Genomic DNA, 21,456 nt, shown 5'->3' with positions numbered 1-21,456 from the left:
GTTTTATATTTTTTGCATGAAGACATGACCATTGCCAGGCCTAATGCAGATTTTGGTATCAATTCCTTGATTTTGTGTGTTCTTTTTGTAACAGTGAATTGAGTGTTTGTTAGTTTATCTGTATTAATCACCTAGAATTCATTGAACTTCTACCGTGGTGATTAACATTTACAATTTATTTATAACCACATCTATACATAGATTACTTAGATGCAGACACCCATCTCCCACCTTTGGTGTAGAGTAACTACAAAACATTGAAGCATGCAGAAGGATTTGCTTTTGGACATCCTGCAGATGCAGCTTGACTCTTCAGTGCTCATTAGAACTTGTTCTGCTGCAATGTAATACAAACTTTACTTTCAGCTGTTTTTTGGCTTATGAATTAGTGCTAATATTAACTCTTGAACTAGAAACTGAAAAACTTGAAACACTGTTCAAACCCAGGACTAAAAACATTGTAAAAGATGTGAAAAGATATTACATTTTCAATGCATATGTTTTAATTACTTCTTAAAGGAAAGGTTTATTCAGTCATAAATAACTTGGTTGTTGTTTTTATTTTTATTTTGGGGTTAACTAGTGTACTCTTCTGTTTCAGAATGTATGAAAACATGTCCACAATGGTGTATTTAAAGGAAGAGAAGTTGGAGAAGCTTACTCAAGATGAAATAATTGCCAAAACTAAGCAAGTGATTAATGGACTAGAGGCGCTGAAGAATGAACACAATTCAATTTTACAGAGCTTACTTGAAACGCTGAAATGTTTGAAGAAAGATGATGAAACTAATCTGGTTGAAGAAAAATCAAACATGATTCGAAAGTCACTGGAAATGCTGGAGCTTGGCCTTAGTGAAGCACAGGTAAAATTGCAGTAGAAATAAAGCATTTCAGACTCTGAGGACTTACATTTGCCTTACTGAATATTAGTAATATGCTGGGATGTTATTGTTACTGTATGTTAAGGGGGAAAGACTGCTGTAATTAATAGAGGTAGCTACTGTCTGACTGGCAGTTTTACAGAACTAATTATGCATTCAGTGTTAAAGCACTGAAGCTCATAACTGAGCACCTCTTTACTTCATCGAGACGGCAGGTAATGTTTGAGCAGCTCAGGAACAGAGCATTGGCGTTTTAACTCTTATTGCATAGAGAGGTCTGACACACAAAGAAATGAATGTGTGAAATGAATGTGCTCAATGTTTGAGCTCTGTTGTAACTTTAAATTCATGTTCATATTTCCTTGATTCTGAGGTTCTTTATACCTCATGATGCTTGTGGGGCTTAAGAATCTCCAATGTTTATTGAACATTTTACTAAACCTAAACTGAATCTAAACATTTTAAAGGTTAGGTACAGAATCTGAACAATTTTCACAGATGCATTAAAGAAAGGACTCTGAGTTGATTACTGTGAAAAGGTATCATCTGCAGAAGATGAGTCAGAAGATGCATGTTTAGCCAGGATATCAGAACTATATATACAGCATGGCTTTAGGATATTTTGTACTAGGTCAAAACCTGAAACAATGTGATATGACACAGACACCGGGATAATATGGCAGGATGTTTGCAAGTGAGTTGAAAATTTCAGTTAGTTAATTTTATATTGATAGACTTTGTATTGGTCTATAGCTGTGCTCAGTCTTCTCCTCTGGATTGGGCAGTTACTGTTTGGGGATCTGGAAGTTGTGTGCATTGGATTATGGTGAATTGAGGCCTGAGAGAATGAACAAATATGGGTTACCAGGCATAGGAATGTCAAACCCCTGGACATTATGGTAGACTGTCAGGCCTTAGTATATTGTACAAGCTTTGATCCCTTGTATTGGAAGAAAATACTAGAAGATACATGGAATAAAATTGCAATAGTTGAGGTAACTTTAATGTGTTTCTAGGAGATCTGTGAGTGAATGAGTAGCTTCTGTCTCCTAACTTTGAGATGGTACTGGGACTCCAAAAAGCTAGTTCTAGGTTTTGGTTCAGTTGGATTCAGCAGCCTCAATTGCAGATGTCACTACCTTGTTTGCCCCTTATGGCGTTTTGTGAACTGTGGCAGCAAGGAGCCAAGAAGTCTGCATTTACTGCGATAGGAAAGCAATTGAACTTCAAACTACTGCTGTCAGACATGATAAGCTTACTCCTTCTCCATGCTTTGGCTAGAAAACTGTAGTGTATTTTTGATTTGCAGGATTTAAATTCAGCGATGGAAATATTTTGTAGATTTTTTGTGTGTGTTATCAGACCTACCTTCAAGTCATAGTGTTATTTCCACAAAAATGAAACTGACTTTGCTGAAGGAGTAATAAAACTTTAAGTTAATTCTAGAGAGTAGGATTACAAAGGATTTTAGTTCGCCAGTATAGCTTGTAGAGTGTAGTTTTAGTATGTTGACCCTATTATCACAACTTTCCTGATGTTACAAATGCCACTGTTTGAATAGGCCAAGGAATTTAAAGTATTAACAATTTCTGAATATGTAAATAGGCAGGTCCTGAAGTCCAGAGATTTGGACTGGTATTAAAACAAGATACCTGGAGTTTTATCTTATTTTTATAGGAAAAAGTAGTTTTCAAAGGCTGGATATGTTTTTTTGAAACCTGAGATTTCAGCTAAGGGCACCATCTATTTCACATAAAATACTTGGTTTAAAAACACTTCAAGGTAACTTTGTTTTAAAGAAACATGAATTTGAGAGGATTAAATGCTAATAACTTGAGGATGTCAAACTCATCTAAAATAAAATTTTTATTATCGCCAGCTGCCCATTCTTACAAGCAGTGCTCCCTGGTGTTGCTGGCAGATTTTCTGCTTGTGTCAGTGGGAGTTTACATGAACAGTGAAGGAAGAGTATCTTCTGTGTTTAGTGGTTGGCTTTCACTTAAGCTCCTTTTTCGTGTAACTTTACTTAACAAAAACCCCAAGCAGATAGTCCACTTTTATGTTCTGTTCTATTTTTTTGTCCCTAATGTGGCCGTTTGAACACAGGGAGTGTCTGTGTGCTCAAGCTTATGATATGATATACATAAAGTGCTTCTAAAAATTGTGTGTTCAGTTGTGCATTTGAGATCTCAGTATTGTAGTTATCCCTTTGGAATGTTAGCATTATGCTAAGGTGCTCGTCTTTGTGAACTGTGAGGATGTGTATGAATCCTTTTCTGTCTGAACGTTCCTAAATGAGAGCTCTGTATTCTTAGGTTATTTTTGTGATCCTTCAAGTTAAAAGCATTACTTCTCCATTTTGAATTAATGGAACAATGATTTCTGTGGCTGTGGCAAAAAAAGTTTAGAGGAAAAATGAGAACCAGATACATGAAGAGAATCTTTACCAGATTTCGCATCTAACGTAGGTTTTAAATTACAAAAGGCTTTTATGTTAAATACAGGACTGCATTCTAGAGGAAATATATCACGTGATACCTTCTACTTTTTAGGTAATGATGGCCTTGTCAAACCACTTAAATGCAGTGGAATCAGAGAAGCAGAAATTGCGTGCTCAGGTTCGCCGGCTATGCCAGGAAAATCAGTGGCTACGGGATGAGCTAGCCAATACACAACAGAAACTACAGAAGAGTGAGCAGTCTGTGGCTCAACTGGAGGAAGAGAAAAAGCATCTAGAATTCATGAATCAGTTAAAAAAATACGATGATGATATTTCACCATCAGTAAGTAGCTGTATAGTAAAAAGCAGTTTACACTAACATGTGTTGTTATCTACGTAGTTACAGAAATGACAGATACAAGCTTTTTATTTGTCTCTAAAATATGAACTTGTCATAAAAACGCTCACCTTGTACCAGTGTCAGATAGTTTGCAGAAACATTCTGAGAGTTCAGTTCATTCATAAAAGAGTAAATTTTTCACTGTATATAATAGAATATATAGGAGGATCAAAACCCATAAATACTTACAATCGTATTACCTTAAAATATAAAGAACTAAACTTCAAGCCAAAAATTTCCTCATGTAAATTCAACAGTTAGAATAGCTGGGACATGTAAACTAGCAGAGATTCTAAGTACATCGGGGACTTCACTTATTTTGACTGCAAGAAAAATATTTCATTTTTATCTAGTGAAATCAGTGTGTAGCTTTCATATCTGTTTAGAATTTACACTAAGATAGGATGTTATTGAATCCTCTTTCATTACTTTCTGCCAGACATTGTGGTCATCTGCATATTTTCAGTTGTGTTTAGCTAGCCTGTTGTGTTATGTATTCCTATATTAAGAGAGAAAATTAAGTAACTTCTCACCTTAAAAGACATCTGAATTATTTGCCCTTGTAGTTTGTTTGGGTTTTTTTGTTAAGTTAGTTGGCACTATAGAGAGAGACTTCATCTTGTGCATTCAGACCTTCTCAACCGTGTTGTGTAAAAGAGCAGTTTTTCATAACCAATTACTCCAACATAATGGTTGAAAATGTATACATTTTAGTCATGCTTAACTGACTGCTTGACTAAATACTTATTAACGTTCTGTGAGTAGTGAGAGTTGGTTTGGTCAGCTGCACACAGAACTTTTCAGTGTTGTTTCATGAGTTTGTAGTTGTAGCTGGATACTACCAGTGAGGCCTGTTTACAAAAGGAGCAGGAGGAGGGAATATTGGGATTTTGGTGTGCTAACTCTTGAACTGTAATCTGCTGATGGCCTGAATAGCAGCATTCTTTGAAGTGTAATGGGCAAATAGGGGCAAAGTAAGCAAAGCATCTGTCTAGTCTCACTAACCACATGAACAGTCTGTTGTCAGCCTTTGAAAATAGTAATTTGCATATACTCAGTATGAGGTTGGAATTGGCACACTTGAAATTGTGAACTTCCCATCTGAGCTCTCGTCTCATCAATCTGCTGTTTTTGCAGAGCACCCACTCTTCCACCATTGAACTTGAATGCCAGCAGCAGCAGTTGTCTTTTTCTCATTTGTGCAAAAAGGTGTTGGATACATAGCCAGAAAAATAGGAGTGTGTTCTGCTCCTAGGGTTTTTCCTTACAGAGATTAACATTTCTGAGAACTTCACCTATTTATATTGTGTAGACTCCACATTTAAGAAACAGAATTGAGGGTGATCTGTTTCTTTTATTTTTCATGATTGTGGGATACACACTGAGAGATTATTATGGTTCCAGAAGGAAACTATTGGAGATGAACAGTATTTTAAGTGTTTAGTTGTGGTTTTTTTCTTTGTTTGTCTGTTTTGAACCTTACAGATTACAATTGCAAAATCTATTTTTTTGTGCAGAATCTGAGTACTCAGAAATAGAGGTCTCCTTATTCCTCTTGCTCATCTATAACTGCGCTTACGGCTAAAAAAGTGCAGTGGACAATTCTATATTTAGCAGCTCTCACCCTTCAGTGGGTACTTTCAGTAGGTATAATGTCTCTGTAAGAATACCAAATGTGTTCTTGTGTGCTTAAATTGAGACTGAAATGTAGGAGACCTGATTTCTATTCCTGGCTCTTCTGAAGGTGTCCTGTATTGTTTTGGGACAGATTGTGTAAATACATTTGAACATTAAGACCTTCATAAAACTTCTCTGAGAAATGTTATTTTTAATTCTGAGTTCTGTATGCGAGTTTTTCCTTGAATATTGCTGATTAAATGGACTGTCCCTTTTTGCCTTAGATTTCAGTGTAACAATTTGTTTGGGTTTGTTCTACAGGAGGATAAAGATACAGATTCCACCAAAGAGCCTTTGGATGACTTATTTCCCAATGATGAAGATGATCAAGGACAAGGAAGTAAGTGCACTTAAAATTACAATATTAGTGTATTTTTGTAATGCAGAATATAAAGATACTCTATACAAAAATTAATCTATACTTGTAGTTCCCTGGAACATGGCAGAGTGGTGAATGGCTCTGCTAGAATAGGGAAGTCAGTCACTGATACGCCTTCTATACACTGATGTGTACAGAACTGGGGCCTAGGTTTTTAAACAGTTTTTTTAGCTATTGTAAAGTTCTTGGGACTGACTTCAAAATCGGTCCCGTGGTCTTTCCTGCGGGCCTCAGAATGGAAGAGGTTTGTCTCAAATGTCTGAGGCAGATTCTGAAACATGGAAGCTTTTTGATGGTCTGCCCAGATGGTGAATTCTTGATCTGATTTAACATTTTGGGGCACGTTTCAGTATGTAGTCTTTCTCATACAATCTTTTGTCCTTTGCTAAGATTGTCTTCCTTAGTTTTACTATTAATTCTAGAAGTATTGTCTTCAGGTCAGAAGAACTGATGAATATCCAGTGAAGTTGGAGGTTTGGTAGCATGATTGAAAGAAGCCAATAGATAAACCTTGCTTAGTGAAATGTTATGTTTTCTGTATGGCTGTAAAGCTGGTATTATATAATGTATTTGTATTGTAGTATATATGCAGTGTCCTAGTATGATAATGATTCTTAGTAGGCAAATTACTTGAGAAAAATGCCTGAAGGGTCCTGCCTTTGTAATCAGCTGGGTTTCAAATTTCCTTTGAAATGGATGCGTACATGCGTGCATTTTTGATAGCATGGTAAAGCTATATCTGTAGCCAGCAGTGGAAGGAAGACTTGAAGAGTTTAGAAGAGGTTAGTGTTGACCATAAACTCCTTGAGTTGGAGCTCATCCATCCTTCCCTAGAATTTTGTAGTAGGAAAGGTGAATGACAAAGCTGTCTATATTCCTACATAGTCAATCTACCTTACTTTGCTTTATAAAATACAAAGTTGTCATTTTAGTAATTCCCTCAATCTCCAGGACAAATATTGAAAGGCTTCAGTGCTTTGGTAGGCAGTGATTGTGCGTGTAGGTTTGGAATTGCACGATTCTCCTGACGTGAGAGTGTTTTTGCTTAATAGAAATGAGATAAGAAAGTGAGGCTTGTGGCTGGAGCTTTATCCTGTGTGTTGTCTAGAATGTTATGAAAATAAGAGGGAGTTTTCTCAGTCTTCCCAGAAATCTCCCAGGTGAAGAGAAAAGAGGTAGTAGATTTTTGGGAGCAGTGGGAGGATGAGGGTTGCAACAACCAAAGGTTAGGTGCTGGTGGAAAACAACTGGCTAAGCCTTAAGAGTTAGTTAGTCTAAAGGTTGACATTGAGTTTGATGACTCAGTGCCTTTTCTCTTCCAACAGTTTTTTGTTGGATCCAAGCTGCTTTAATCCTTTATGTGCCAACTTTAAATACTCCTTGAAGTAGCACACAAAGATGATACAGCAAAAAACCCGTGTATGTTTAGAGATGGAGAGTAAAGGAAGAAGGACAAACCACTTAAGCATTTCTGCATGTTATTTGACTTGTCTATGTTAATGTTTCTTTGCAGTGGGAAATATTGATATTTCTCAGTGCAAAACTATGAAATATTCTTGAGAATTTTTAATGATTTGCTGAGCTGAAATAATTTCCTACATTTTTCACTGGTTTATTACATTTGGCTCTTCAGGCTAACAGAAGTATAAAATGATATTCATACAATTCTGGGCAGAAAGTGAAGAATAATATGATATTTTCACTGTCATGGCTCAAGACAGCATGACTGCTTTGAAGTACATTTTAATAGTAATAATTTGTTTTGAGAAAATAAGATCCAGTGAGTCTGATTTTTGTCACTGAGCAGTAATATGCGATGCTTCTTGTTACAGTCATCTTTTAAACAACTTAAATTTTTCTTGATTTCTCTCAGTTCAACAGCAGCATAGCAGTGCAGCAGCTGCTGCCCAGCAAGGTGGCTATGAAATTCCAGCAAGATTAAGGACCCTTCATAATCTTGTTATTCAGTATGCTTCCCAAGGTAGATATGAGGTTGCCGTGCCTCTCTGTAAACAAGCTCTTGAAGATCTGGAGAAGACTTCGGGTCACGATCATCCTGATGTTGCCACTATGTTGAATATACTTGCTTTGGTGTACAGGTTTGTATTCTGACATAGATGAGTATCAGTAAAATATTTGGCTACAACCTTTTAATGTTGAGACTAATATGACTTGTATTACTTTCTATCACCTATTTTTTATTAAAACCCTCAAGAGGGTCCTTTAATATTTATGTCTCCCTATACTTAAAAGTCAAAACAAGTTGCTGCATTTGTGCCTTTGCCTTTGTTTTAGGAATGCACCTGGTTTTGATACTTTCTTTTTTTTTTCCTGAGGTGGCATGTCTTGATAACCCACCTACAGATTATCCTGTATAAACAGGACAGCAGTTGGAAGCAGTGCATGCTACTCCTCAACCAGCAAACTACAGTTGCACCCTTTACATTTTTACTTCCTGATTTTGGAATATACTCTCAATTACTCTTCTTTTGTACTAGCATCTTTAGGCCTGTACTGAAGTTGGCTTAATTTTTTACTTTGTTTTCTGAATCCCTGTTATTAATTATGACTCTTCAAAATTTAGGGACCAGAACAAATACAAAGATGCAGCAAATCTCCTGAACGATGCCTTGGCTATCCGCGAAAAGACTTTGGGCAAAGATCATCCAGCGGTTTGTATATATCCAATACCATGTTTTTTGTTGTGTTTTGCACTGAATTTTTTTCAACTCATTCTAATATTAAACTCAACAGGAAAGTTTTTAAGACCTGGCTTATCTCTAAACAGTACAGGTAGGAGGCCACAGTGAAACATTCTTATACCTTTTGAGCGTTACATTTAATGCTGTTTCATCATGGATGACTTGCACGTAGTTGATTGGGATTGCATGGATTTTCTGTGGGAAATCAATTTGGGAAGAAAGATGTTAATTTGCTTACTCGTATCACTTTATTAAATTCAGATTGAAGGTGTACTTCTGATTTGTTTCACTGCTGCTTTCAAATGAAACACAAATCAAGCTTTTGTACATAGCGTTTAAAATTAGTAGATCTCACTTTATATAACCTATGTGAAGCTGGGCAGCTCTGGGTGTGTATATGGGAGGTAACTTTGTAAGAGAAGAACTTATGAAAAAAATGTATGCACTAAATGACATTTTCACAATGAAGCAAAAGTATTTAATTTCCTTATTTGTGTATGTATGCATTCCATAATAATTATTTCTTCATTTACAAATTTCAAGAGGTCTGCCCTGTGCATGAAAAAATTGAAAACTTCAGTGCATTGCAGATGTGCTTATTTGTCAGATTCTTATATCAGCAAATTCCAGTGTAACTAATATTTCTCTGCTGTTGACAGGTGGCAGCAACTCTAAACAATCTTGCAGTACTTTATGGTAAACGGGGAAAGTACAAAGAAGCTGAACCATTGTGTAAGCGAGCTCTGGAAATCAGAGAAAAGGTATTGACTAAAAGAATACAGCAGCTTTGAATGGATTTTTTTGAGGGAGAGGACAAAGTTAACCACTTTCGTGTTTTGGTTGGGTAGATCTGCTAGATAAGCCATGGAGTTAGCAATACCCTAGTAGTTAACAATGTCTGAAATTCAAAACAGTAGTCCTGTAGTCCTACAGAGCTGTTTGAGCACTCTGTATATTCTAAATTCTGTATTTTGTAATTAACCTTCTTTACCCTTTTCTTTCCCCTTTGATTATTCTGTGGCTATGTAGATATTTATTCTAGCCCATGAGACTTGCCTGCCTCTTCAGGCGTGTTTTAATGATGTCCTGCATATAATGTTATTATACTGCTGACATTATTCCTGTTAGGAATTGTTCTGCAGCATTCTCAGTTTGTAACAGAATTGAATACTTTCAAAAGCAAATTTTGCTTTTGTCATGCTCATGTTGAATTGATGAGGAATAAAAACTAACGGGGTATTTCTAAATGATGCATTTCTAAACCCTGATACAATGATTGGAGAGTGTTTTAATTCAAATTTTTAATGTTTAATTAAATTTTAATTAACGTATTTAATTTTCAGGTTCTGGGGAAAGATCACCCAGATGTTGCCAAACAATTGAATAACTTGGCTTTACTGTGCCAGAACCAGGGTAAATATGAGGAGGTTGAATACTACTATCAGAGGGCACTGGAGATTTACCAGACTAAGTTGGGACCAGATGATCCAAATGTTGCAAAAACAAAGAATAACCTGGTAAGCCTTTTAGAAAGTAAACCTAAGAAAAAGTAAAATTTTCTGTTGAATTGAAATACACCTTTATTCAGCATGTGTTTATTATTTATCAAGAAAAAAAAGTGTGCTGATCTGTATTTTGGGGATATTTTGTTTTCAGGCATCCTGCTACCTAAAACAGGGCAAATTTAAGCAAGCAGAAACTTTATACAAAGAGATTCTTACTCGCGCTCATGAACGGGAGTTTGGCTCTGTAGATGGTAAGAAACTGAGTCCCTAGATTTGACTGTGTGTTTCATTTCTGTAGTTATAATGAAATAAAATACGCAGGAAGTTAATAGTATCCTGATTAAAACTGTCTGCTTGAGGTAGACTTGAAAGTGAGATTAGAGATATGTTGAAGTGCACTCATCATAAGAAAGTGTAAGATGCAGCGGTAATGTTTGATTTAGCAGTAATGTTTGATTAAGTTTTTCTTAGGTAGACTTAGTAGGTTTATGTTTTATGGCTTGTACTTCTGGTATAATTTATATTATGCCCAACCAAAACAAATCTTGGTATTTTTTATAGGGGCAAAAAAAATTTCCAGTCACAGGAAAAAGTCAGCACAGGATTTTGAATTAAATAGTAAATACACTGTTAATACGAAACCTCTGTTAATACTTTTAAAGAACATAGAAGATACCCTCAAATTGTGAATTACACTGTACATTGAAATCAAACACATTTTATTAACTGTAAATCACACTGAAGAATTTTCATTGCATTCCATGACAGTAGCATATGTACTGTTTAGTAGATGTCAAAACAGTTGTTAAGATAAAATAAATAAATGCATGTTTTCTAGCACAGGACTAGGCACATGACAAATCAATGGCAGCATGTACTGACTTCAAAGCTTCTCAGAAGTAACTATTTCTAAGGGCAGATAAGAAAAGGAGACAGAATTGTAAACCTATAAACAAAGATATGCATGTTTTATTTATCTGGTGCTTGTAGTGTGGACAGTAAGCTTTTTTTTGTGGTGGTAATACTGTAATTCCTTGGTTCACACTTCATTTCAGAAAATCAAACTATGAATACCTTTTAGTTTTCTACTTCTATAATTTATTTTCTTCTGTTTCATTAGATGAAAATAAGCCTATTTGGATGCATGCAGAAGAGAGGGAAGAATGCAAAGTAAGGCCATTGTCATAAATAATTTTTTTAACTTTTATCTAAGTTACAAATCAGTTACTTTGATGTTACTTTTGTTTTAGGGAAAGCAAAAAGATGGCACATCTTTTGGAGAATATGGTGGCTGGTACAAAGCTTGCAAAGTTGACAGGTGGGTAACTTCTTTACAGGAAAAGCAGTGTGGCAATACCCAGTATCCAGAAGTGTCAGGTCAAAGCATGTTTAAAAATGAAACCAAGCCAGCTGCTTGTTTAGGACTATAAAATTTATAGTACAAAAATTGAGGCCCCAAGACTACGTGTCAGGAACACAGCAGCAGTTTCCAAGTTCTGAGACTGCTTTTAATCTAGGCTGGTTGGATCTAGGAAGTGACATAAAAATTCACCAGTTGAGTTCCTTGCAGTCCTTAGTAGGTCACCTTTCTCTCTTTTTACACTGTTGGTTGGCATACCTGCCCTCCCTGTCCCAGCAAGACCTCTAGGGAAGGCCAGAAGCAAAAAGGAGACTGTGCACGTAAATGAGTCGTGAGTTTTCTAGCTGGCATGAGAAAACAAAGTTAAACTGCTGTAATTCAGCATTACTTGAGTTTCTAAGGCTTGAAGAATATAGTTTTGTGTGAACAACAATGTGTATTTTAAAATGGAAGAAGATAAATCAGGACTTCAGGTTGTTTCATGTTTGGTGAAATATTTGTTTGTTTGCTTTAATTTTGTTCCTTATCTGTCTTTTTTTTTTAACGTGCAGGTGGTACAACGTAAAAAAACCCTTGCACCTAGTACTGTTCAGTGTGGGTTTTTGATTTCTTCAGTGTTTGAATTCCTGTATTGGAGAAGCAACAGGATGTTGAAAATGGCTTTTTTTCTCCATCCTGAACTCTGGATTTAATATATTTTGTTGGTTTGCTTTATATGTAGTAGTTCATTTTAATGCATGAGGAGATCTTTTCTCTGCTGTCACTGGAGCAAAACTTCACACAACAATACTGTGACTAAGCTAATTCTCATTGTGTTGTTGAAACAAACATGTCTTCTTGGAGTGTGAGACTTGTTAATGGAATGTGTGGTTTATTTATTTATTTTCTCTATTGTTCAAGTGTAATTTGAATGCATAGAAACTTCAAATAGATATTATGTAAAAAAGGAACTGCTAATTCATTTTGTGACTGACACATGCTACAGTAATGGTCACTGTGTGAACGAGTGGGAATTTTCTGAAAGCTTCACAGTTATTCATTTGGATGCACTCAGAGCTGTGTATTCACCTTGAGATGCATCTGAGAAATGCAAGGATATAGCACTGCACTTTTTTCTCAAGCAGGTCTAGAGGCTGGTTACTTCCACCTGGTTACTTCAGGGCTGTTGACTAGTCATAGTGTGAGCTGTTATTGCACTTTGAAGGGGGGTTTGTTTAGTTTTATGTGGGGGCAGAGGAGATGGACTGTTCCCCACAAGGGTTAACATTTTCCAATCTACATGAAGTACAATATAGTATATTTCAAGAGTGACTTATTAGGTAATTACAAAAATTATGATAAATACTATATTGAAGTTTTTATTAGTTAGTGAATTGTGTGTGTATATATATGTATATATTAACATATAAATGTTTCTCTCTTTTTATCTTTAAATAGCCCAACAGTAACAACTACCTTAAAGAACCTTGGGGCACTTTACAGGCGACAGGGCAAATTTGAGGCTGCTGAAACATTAGAAGAGGCAGCAATGAGATCTCGTAAACAGGCAAGTGTGAAAATTCCCCTAAATGGTATTTATACATTATGGTCATGCAGATTTTCAACTTCAGTATCTATTGCATATGCAGAATAGATCAACTTTTAGCTAATCAGTGCCTAGTGCCTGGTGTCACCCTCTAGTTTCAGTGTGAACTGGTGATAAACTGATACCATCTTAACACTTGCAGACTGGTTGATTGCTTGGGCAGTGGCATCATGTGCCAGGGACATAATTCAACTTGGGGAGAAATTATGTAGAAAATGGAAGAGCAGAAAACACTGTCAACTAGGAGTCCTCATTTGGCTCCATGTCCTGGAGAGAGACAGCAGCTAGGGGAGAAAGGAGAGGTTTTGTTGATATTTTTTTTGGTGTTTTTTGGTGTTTGTTTTTTTTTTATAATAAGGAGCTGTCAAACTTTAAAATGCACTATTTCTGCATGCAACTGACTGACTGGTGCAGACCTTCATAAGACCATTATAAATTTATCAGTTGCTGTTTCTATTACTTCTGGAAACTGATGGGATGATGTTACAGTTTAAAGGAGAGGGGACAATTACTCTTCATGTGGAGAAATTGTGTGCTGGTTCTCAAATCTGGTGTTAAAGTAACCCTTTCTTTGTCTTATAACATGGGAAAGAGTTTGTTTTGTTGGAGTTTTATTGGCCTTTTGTTTTTCCTTTCTCTTTTGGGTGATTTGATGCAAAGTCTTCTATAAAAGACTGGACAAAAAACGTGGGTTGTCACTGAGTGTTAAAATGGAATGCAAAATAAGAAAATATAAATGAATAAACAAAAACTTTGAAAGTTCAAAGTTTAATTTCATTTTTAGGCAACAGTTAATAGGATTTGTATTTTATTCAGAAGTGGTTTGTTTTGTCTGTTGGGATTTTTTCATGTTATGTCCATGTAAAATTCTAAGCTAAAATTCCAAATTCAAGTTATTCATAACTTAGGTGATAGACCATATCTTTATTGACAAGGTGCTGTTTTTTATTGGTTATACCTATTTGAAGTTGTATTTCAAAGATTGATACTGCAGTGTTTGATGTATAGAGAGGCAGATTTCTGGAAAAGCAAGAAAGCAAAAAACTTTCTGGCAAACCATATGCTCTTCTAGTGAACTCAGCAGCAGCTCCCTTTGATGGAAAGTGGGATAAGTTCTTTTTTCCACAAAAAAGGATGGAAAACGTGTTTGGGAGTTAAATGGAATGAAATTGGTAAAAGGAAAGTATTAACCTGGGAGATAAGTTCTTCAGCAAAGAAAATTGAAGGGTAGGGGGGAAATAGTTGACGCAAATACTTTCTTTTAATGAGGGTGATTTTCACATACTTTTACTGAAGGTTCACTTCGGGTGTGTCTCATTCAAATGTGTTTTGAATATAAGAAATGAACATGCACTGCTTCTTAACATGCTTGCTTTGGTTCCTAGTTTTACTCTTGCCATTACACATGATAATTTTTTAGTGTGAAACAGATACAAATGGGATTAATTGGCATAATATAATAGTAATAAAAAGACTTGAAGAAAACTTAGCTTGTAGTGATGTGTTATGTAATTTTTTTATATAAAGAAAAAATAGAAACACCAGCTTTTCAAGTTCACATTTTTATTGGGAAGCTTGGAATTGATTATTTGGAAATTAAGGATGGGAACACCTTGCTATTGGAGAATTCTCTTCTAGAGTACTGTTCAGTTAGCCCACTTACAGCTTGCTGGTGCCACTGCAAAAACTGTTCCTTGTCTCTATTTTCTATAGAGCCTGATGGAGGCTTGATGCTGCTACTTTATTTTTATTAAGCATGCTTAAGTTCCCCTGCTGCATTTGCTACTAAGGCTGCACAGTGAAAGATGCAGAATATTTTCTCTATCTGTAAAGCATTAATCTAGCATCTCTTCTGTCAGAAAATACATTTTATGATGTGGAGTAGGTTTATTGTAAAGAAAAGAAAACTGAAAATTAGTATGATTGGAGCTTTGTTACATTCAAGTTTCTGTGCTAAAGATTTTGCCTTTATTTTTAGTGCAGGGTTTTCATAGAAGGTATTTTAGCACTTCTAAGATACTGTAAGGCATGTTTGGTAGATGGTGGGTGTTCTTTAACGCATACTTTTATTGACCATATATATTCTGTTCAATTAAAAGCTTATTTTCTATTTGATAAATGATCCTCTTGTGCCAGTTGTCATATGTCAGTATTTTTAAGTAACACAACCTGTGTCTTAGATATTCAGACACCTGTAATGTTCTTTCCAAAGAAGATGAATGCTGCATTATTTCATAAGTGAAAAACTGAGAACTGCATTGACTGTTCATGATCTATCAATTGCTTAAATACTAAGCTGGTGGCCACATAGCTTCAGGTAGGTGACATAGAATCGTAGAGTATGCTGAGTTGGAAGGGACCCATCGGGATTGTCGAGTCCAACTCCTGTCCCTGTGACATGACCACCATGAGGCTTTGACAAGTGATAGGGAAGGAGGAAAAGAATGGCAAGTTGCTGAATTATCAAACTCCCAAACTGCCTGTCCCCTTCATGCCATGTTGATTCCTGCAATTTATAAAGGGCAGCTCAGCTGCCCTTTCAAAGCTGAAACAGAGTGATGGAGTTACGGGTTGGTTTGACTTCTTCCTTGATACAGTTCTTGTGTGTAAGTTGTAGATGAGTACAGCTTGTAATAAAGTAAAGCCTGTTCCCATTTTATCTAATTCTCAGGGTCTTGACAATGTTCATAAACAGAGAGTTGCTGAAGTGCTGAATGACCCTGAGAGCATAGAAAAAAGGCGAAGCCGGGAGAGCCTCAATGTTGATGTGGTAAAGTACGAGAGTGGCCCTGATGGAGGCGAGGAAGTGAGTATGAGCGTAGAATGGAATGGGGTAAGTACAGTACACAGTTTAACAAAATAGCCTAGATAAATGATCACTGTGACAAATAGGGTTGTCCACCAGTGTTTTCAGTAGCTTCTTGGTTGATATACTTTTTATTTTGTAATTTTGCAGAATCTGTTAAGAAATTAAAAATAACGTTTTTTTATCATAGCGCAATATATATATTAAAAAAATAATTGTAACATTATAAAATTTTAAAACTTCCTTTCTGTTGTTGTCCTGAATAGTGAAATTCCTTCAGGAATCCCAAGTAGTTGTATTTAACTCGAAGTTGTTTAATGCTGATTGAGTGTCCTGGTTATGGTCTGGTGTACAATTGCTTGTCAGTGGTTTCTTTTTCCTGGTAGAAATATTCTGGCAATTAACTTACTTTGCTTTTGTCCTATTGATGCCATATTTGCCTGTATTTTAAATGTTTCTTGAAAAATACTGCATCTGTTGGAATCAAAGAGAGCATTTGCTATGGAGATGTATTAAGTGTTAGCAGTTGAAGAGTAAATTAAAGTTATCCGTCTAACACTGAAAAAATTCCCATCTCCTCCTTACTCAGCTTGTTAGAGGAAAGAACTTAACTTTTCAAGCTGCTATACAATCCATGTTAAGAGGCCATCACATAACAATGTGATAGTAACTTTACATTTCTTAAGTGAAATACTAATACAACTTCACTGTATTAGAATTTGACTGGAGTCAGGGCTTGTTCGTATTTGTTTCCCATATACTGGCTTCACTGTATAACACTGATTGTCATAAAGTAAAAACATATATATCATGTAATTACATATGCCTTTTCCTAACCATTGTTTTCCTATAATTTGAAAGGCAGTGCAAGCTTTCAGTTACTGATCTGGCTTATGTAGTTGTTTGCTTCTGTCACCAGCTTTCACATGCTTTATCCCATTGCTGGCAATGGGATAGATACATTGCACTGTTAACTAACTCCTAGCTGCAGGTCTGCTGAAAAGATTCTGTTAGGTTATAGAAGTGGTGTTGCCTGCTTTTGCTGTATGGGAGGGGAAGTAGCCTACTTTGCAATACTGAGTGTTCTGAAGTTCAATTTCTCTTTACAATAGCAATTTTATATTTTTTTTTTTTAGCCACATGAGACACAGTTTAGCATTCCAAAGAAACCTTGATAGAACACATACTGCTGTAGTCTTAAAGTAAAAAGTTCTTTGCATCTTTGCTTTTGTCTCTTTATTATTGTTTTCTTGGCATTGGTGTTTTCAGTGCCAAGACAGTCAATCAGCATCTATTGTGAATAATACTGCATCATTAATAAAGCCAAAGTAAGGTTGGATAACTCCTTTTTTAATTCTCATTTTGCCCATTCAGCATTAGACTGTGTACTGTACTCCTCCCTTAATTTCACTGTACTTTGCATGACTGTATGTTCTAAATGGATTAAACTTTTTCTGTTAGTGACATTAATTAAGCAAGCATGCAGGTTTTAAATTGAAAAGGGCCTTCTATGGAAAAGTGATAGACAGTATTTCTAGGTCAATATTTGAATCAAACTCAGTGATCAAATTTGTTGATCTGAAAAATGAAATTTTGACCTCTCAGGGCACATAAACTTATAATTTTCAGTGTGCTGAAGTCGCTTTGCTTTATTCTCATCTTTGTTATTTACTTCTTTCCCTCTTAAGAGAAGGTATTTTGTATTACATGTTTTACATAAAGTGGGCAACTCTCTCTCCCTCTATCCCGCTTCTGTTTCTAAGTGCTGTTCTTCCCTCTACTTCATACTGTGTAGGTTTTTTTATCCTCTTGTACTCCCTCCAGACAAAATATTCTGATTCATAAAGCGCAGTAGAATGTTTGACTTGTGTGTGCAGAGAGGCCTGTCTTCTTCGTTTAATTTTTTCTGAAGTGGTCAAGCTGGCCTATGCTCTTGGCTCTCAGAACAGGTGGAGTGTGTAAAACAGCTTAATTTCCAAAAAATGCTGTTGGAAGGCTTATTGTAATTAAGTGGCTTTCATATGTAGTGTAATCCACATTAAGCATTATATGCTTTGATGTGATGCCTCACACTCTTACAAAAAAACCTCAAATGTCTATTGATACCTGCCATTAACTATTAAAACAGATGTGTTAAGTGAGGTTTGTATAGTGCACATTTACATGTTCCTGATAAATGCATTCCCTAAAGTTAGCAGAAGGTATTTGAAAATGCAAAGAAATACTTGGTCTTAAAAATTCGAGGTAGAAATCCCAAGTTTTGTATCTCTTATTATATTTGTATATTTAAAATTACAGTATCTGTAAGTAGCAATTTTGTAAATCGGTCTTGCGGCCACTCGCAGGACAGATGAAAATCTTCATGATGTGATAGTTCCTCATTTAAGGTAGTGTTCTTAGTGTGAGGAAGCATAATTTCTTAATCTAATCCGTATGCTTCAAAAAGACTTCTGGGCACCCAAAACTGCTTGTAGGTGTGAAGCAAAAGCAGTAAATGTCACCACTGTAGACCAGCTGTTAAGAGGTTCTCTTATTTAATAAGAAGTGTCAGTCAGAGGGACATAAGCAACAGTAATAAGATGGTTCTTGTTCTGAGTGACATAAAAATTGGCAAATAAACATTGCCATAGGAATTGATATCTCTTGTGATTTGGGTTGGGTGTTTTTGCTTGTTTACACTGGATTTTTAAAAAATCCTGAGTTTATGTTTTAAAGGTGTTTTGTGAATCATGCAGTCAGTATTTAACCTGGGGGTTTGATGTTTTTATTTCAGATTTTAAGTACCTATAAGCTTGTCTGCTTATTCCTAATGTGTTAGTTAACAAAAATACATACTTGGTTAGATACTGATCTTCTAATGACTTGGTAGCAAGGGATTTTTCCATTTCCAAGAATAATCTTAATTACTGTTCATTCTGGCTGCTGTAGGTAAAGGCCCTCAAAACAGTTATCTTAAGACTATCAGGAATGGTCTCTGTACTTATGCTAAGATGGAAAGTATGTAAATTGACCTACATTTTATTTTTAAAGCTGGATTCTTTGACCTGCCTCACTACATTAGGGAAAGCAGAAAAGTTTCCACTTGGATTATACAGATATACATAGATATGTTCTATAAAAAATATTCATGAAACTGAATTGCGACAGGTCAGTTGGTTTCTAGTTCCTTAAAGGAAAAAACAGAATTTTGTCTGGAGGTTAGGGAAAGACTTTTTTATCCTTGCAGTTTTGTTTCAAGGAAGGATTCCTGACAGAAGTTAAAGCTGAAATGAATGCACCTTGCTCTGTTCCTTTGTTCTGTTTTTGTTTTATTCTTTACTTTTCTTTTTGTGTTAACGTCAGCTGAAAAAAAAAAAAATCCTTTCATTGTTTACAAAATGTAATACTAAAGCCATCCCTTCTTAAAGGTGTTTTGTATTTTATGCACATGCTAACTGAAAGAATGCCCAGCATCATTCATGCTTGTTTGTAAGTTGGATATTAGTAACATAGGCAAAACTGTATAAAGATGTATAAAGGGCCTGCACTTTCTACTTAAGGGCAGTCCAGATGCTTACTCCAGAAAAAAATATTTTGAATGGGACCTAGAAATACTGTAAACATAACTGTTCAAAATTGAAAACTGTTGAATTTTTCCCAACAGTTTCATTCAGTTTTTCTCTCTCCATTTCTGACAGGCCTAGATGCCTTTTGTGATTCTTATACTGTCTCCTGCATGACGGGCGTGCACCATCTTCAAGCTTTAACTTCTCTCTTCAGTACTGACTGCTGTGTTTTAGCAAACCCCTTAAGATTCTTGTCAGAGCTACACTTCCCTGTAAACTGGCCATTCCTCCAGTGCTGGTGTCTTTTTTTGGTTTTTCTATTTCTGTACATGTGTAGCTTTGCCAGATATGTATCTAGTCATACAAAATGTTATTACAACCATTTGCTGTGTAATACATTAGTAAAAAAAAAAAAAGTATCAATGAACTTTATAAGTAGCTGTTCACTATGGAAAAAAGGTAGTTAAAAGTATCACACAAGGTATTATTGAAATGGCATGATGGTGATCTCTACAGGAGAAAACCAAACCAAAACTTGTAACAGTAAGGCATGTTCTCCAAGTGCTTTAAAATGTATTTAGAGACCTATTACATGGTTAACATCAATATGGAACTCTGGATGTCTTCACTTATGATTATTCTAAAGTAGCATTGCTGTTTAGTCTTTGTGTGAGATTTTGGCAATTATGCTTTTCTCTACTAATCTTGGTGTTCAGTGATTTGTGTATTTGTCTTTCTAACTTCTAATAAACTCACTCCAACTCAGGTGTCTGTCTGCTTAGTAGTACTTTATTTTCTTCTTTTACAATTCTCCTTGCATAATCACTTAGGATTTCTGTAAAGTAAGGAAGTGGTCACTTCTAATCTTACTAAAATTTTTGGTTGTTTTTTCAAGAGTAAAATGTTTAAAAATACAATTGTGGTCAGTTAGAAGTTTCTTTGGATCAGCACAGCAGTGTAAAACATGAAGGCAACATATGAAAAGGTCATCATGTTTTACATCTTAAAAAATGAAGTGTAGAAATTTAACCAGATATCTTTCTGATCAGAAATACTTTTGCTTAAGGATTCTAGGATTAAACAAACATGTTTGCAAGTAATGTAGATGTTTAGAAAAAAAATAAAACTTTTTTTTTTTTCTTGGGCTGTGATGGAATGCTTTTGCTTGGGCTTTCTACTCTGTTAACCACAGTGTGTTGATATGAAATGGTAACATGGTGCTGGTGAATTGTTTGACTACTGTGGTGGGATTTAATTAATCATTATGAATCATGGCTTGAGTGTGTCTTCACGTTTTGGAAAGCTTTGTTATGGTTTGGAAGGAGCCCTTTTGTTTTGGTAAGGCTGTTGCTATATGATAATCTGTGTTTAGGTAATTGTACCAAGTATGTATTAATACCAATTTAAAGTATTCTTTTCACCAACAAAATGTTATTGAGCCAGGTGTGGGGGAGGGTGACAAACTCTTGCACATTCACATTTGTTCAATTTCTTTCAGGATGGCACTGGATCTTTAAAACGCAGTGGTTCCTTTAGCAAGCTCCGTGCTTCCATTAGACGCAGCAGTGAGAAGCTGGTTAGAAAGCTGAAGGGAGGAAGTTCACGAGACAGTGAACCAAAGAATCCAGGGTAATTATATTTTCTTGGCTGTGCTGATGTGCCCTCATCCTCTGCCCCCACTGTAGGCTAGTGCAGTACCTAGGGCAGTGTTTTATCTGCTTAGCTAACTGCATATCATTTAAATTACATCTTAAAAATAGGAAATAATTTCTTAAACTTTCATTTTAAGTTCTGTAACATCTGAGGAATTATACTTGCTTTCAAGAGTTAACTCAATTTTAAGTGTGTTTTCCCTTTTACTGCTTTAGCCTCATAGTTGTTAATAAGTGTTAGTTACCTGCAAAATTCTCCTTTTCACACAGTAGTGAAGAAGAGTCAATGTTATTGATTTTTACAATAAAAGCCTGAATACAGTAAACTCACAACTAAAGTTCTTAATATGGCTTAATGTCTTGATACAGCTTTATATATTGCTGTGGGTATAAAGAGAATCACTGACTTGAGCCCTTCTTAGTTTCTATTTTTGAAAAAAAAATAATTTTAGAGAGCAAAGGAAAATGTTGAAAAACTTGAACCTAGTTGTGCATCTCATCAACATTCTGGCCTCAGTGAAGTC

General features: G+C 35.6%; 1 protein-coding gene across 2 annotated transcripts in view; it reads left to right on the top strand.

Moving 5' to 3' along the window:
* Positions 1-602: 602 nt before the first annotated feature.
* The window catches only part of KLC1 (kinesin light chain 1), a 26,546-nt gene continuing 5,692 nt past the window's right edge, over positions 603-21,456 (top strand). For both annotated transcript variants that reach the window (XM_010008150.1, XM_010008151.1), the window contains exons 1-13: positions 603-863; positions 3,434-3,664; positions 5,660-5,738; positions 7,651-7,876; positions 8,362-8,449; positions 9,139-9,240; positions 9,823-9,996; positions 10,136-10,235; positions 11,105-11,154; positions 11,235-11,302; positions 12,782-12,890; positions 15,601-15,762; positions 20,779-20,909. In XM_010008150.1, the coding sequence (XP_010006452.1) occupies positions 603-863; positions 3,434-3,664; positions 5,660-5,738; positions 7,651-7,876; positions 8,362-8,449; positions 9,139-9,240; positions 9,823-9,996; positions 10,136-10,235; positions 11,105-11,154; positions 11,235-11,302; positions 12,782-12,890; positions 15,601-15,762; positions 20,779-20,909 (1,781 nt within the window). The remainder of the gene's footprint in view (positions 864-3,433; positions 3,665-5,659; positions 5,739-7,650; positions 7,877-8,361; positions 8,450-9,138; positions 9,241-9,822; positions 9,997-10,135; positions 10,236-11,104; positions 11,155-11,234; positions 11,303-12,781; positions 12,891-15,600; positions 15,763-20,778; positions 20,910-21,456) is intronic.

The sequence above is a fragment of the Chaetura pelagica genome, unplaced genomic scaffold (genome assembly GCF_000747805.2).
Source record: "Chaetura pelagica isolate M959 unplaced genomic scaffold, ChaPel_1.0 scaffold242, whole genome shotgun sequence".
Classification (NCBI taxonomy): Eukaryota; Metazoa; Chordata; class Aves; order Apodiformes; family Apodidae; genus Chaetura; species Chaetura pelagica.
The sequence above is the reverse complement of the archived record's forward strand: the minus strand, read 5'-3'. Positions and strand labels throughout refer to the sequence as shown.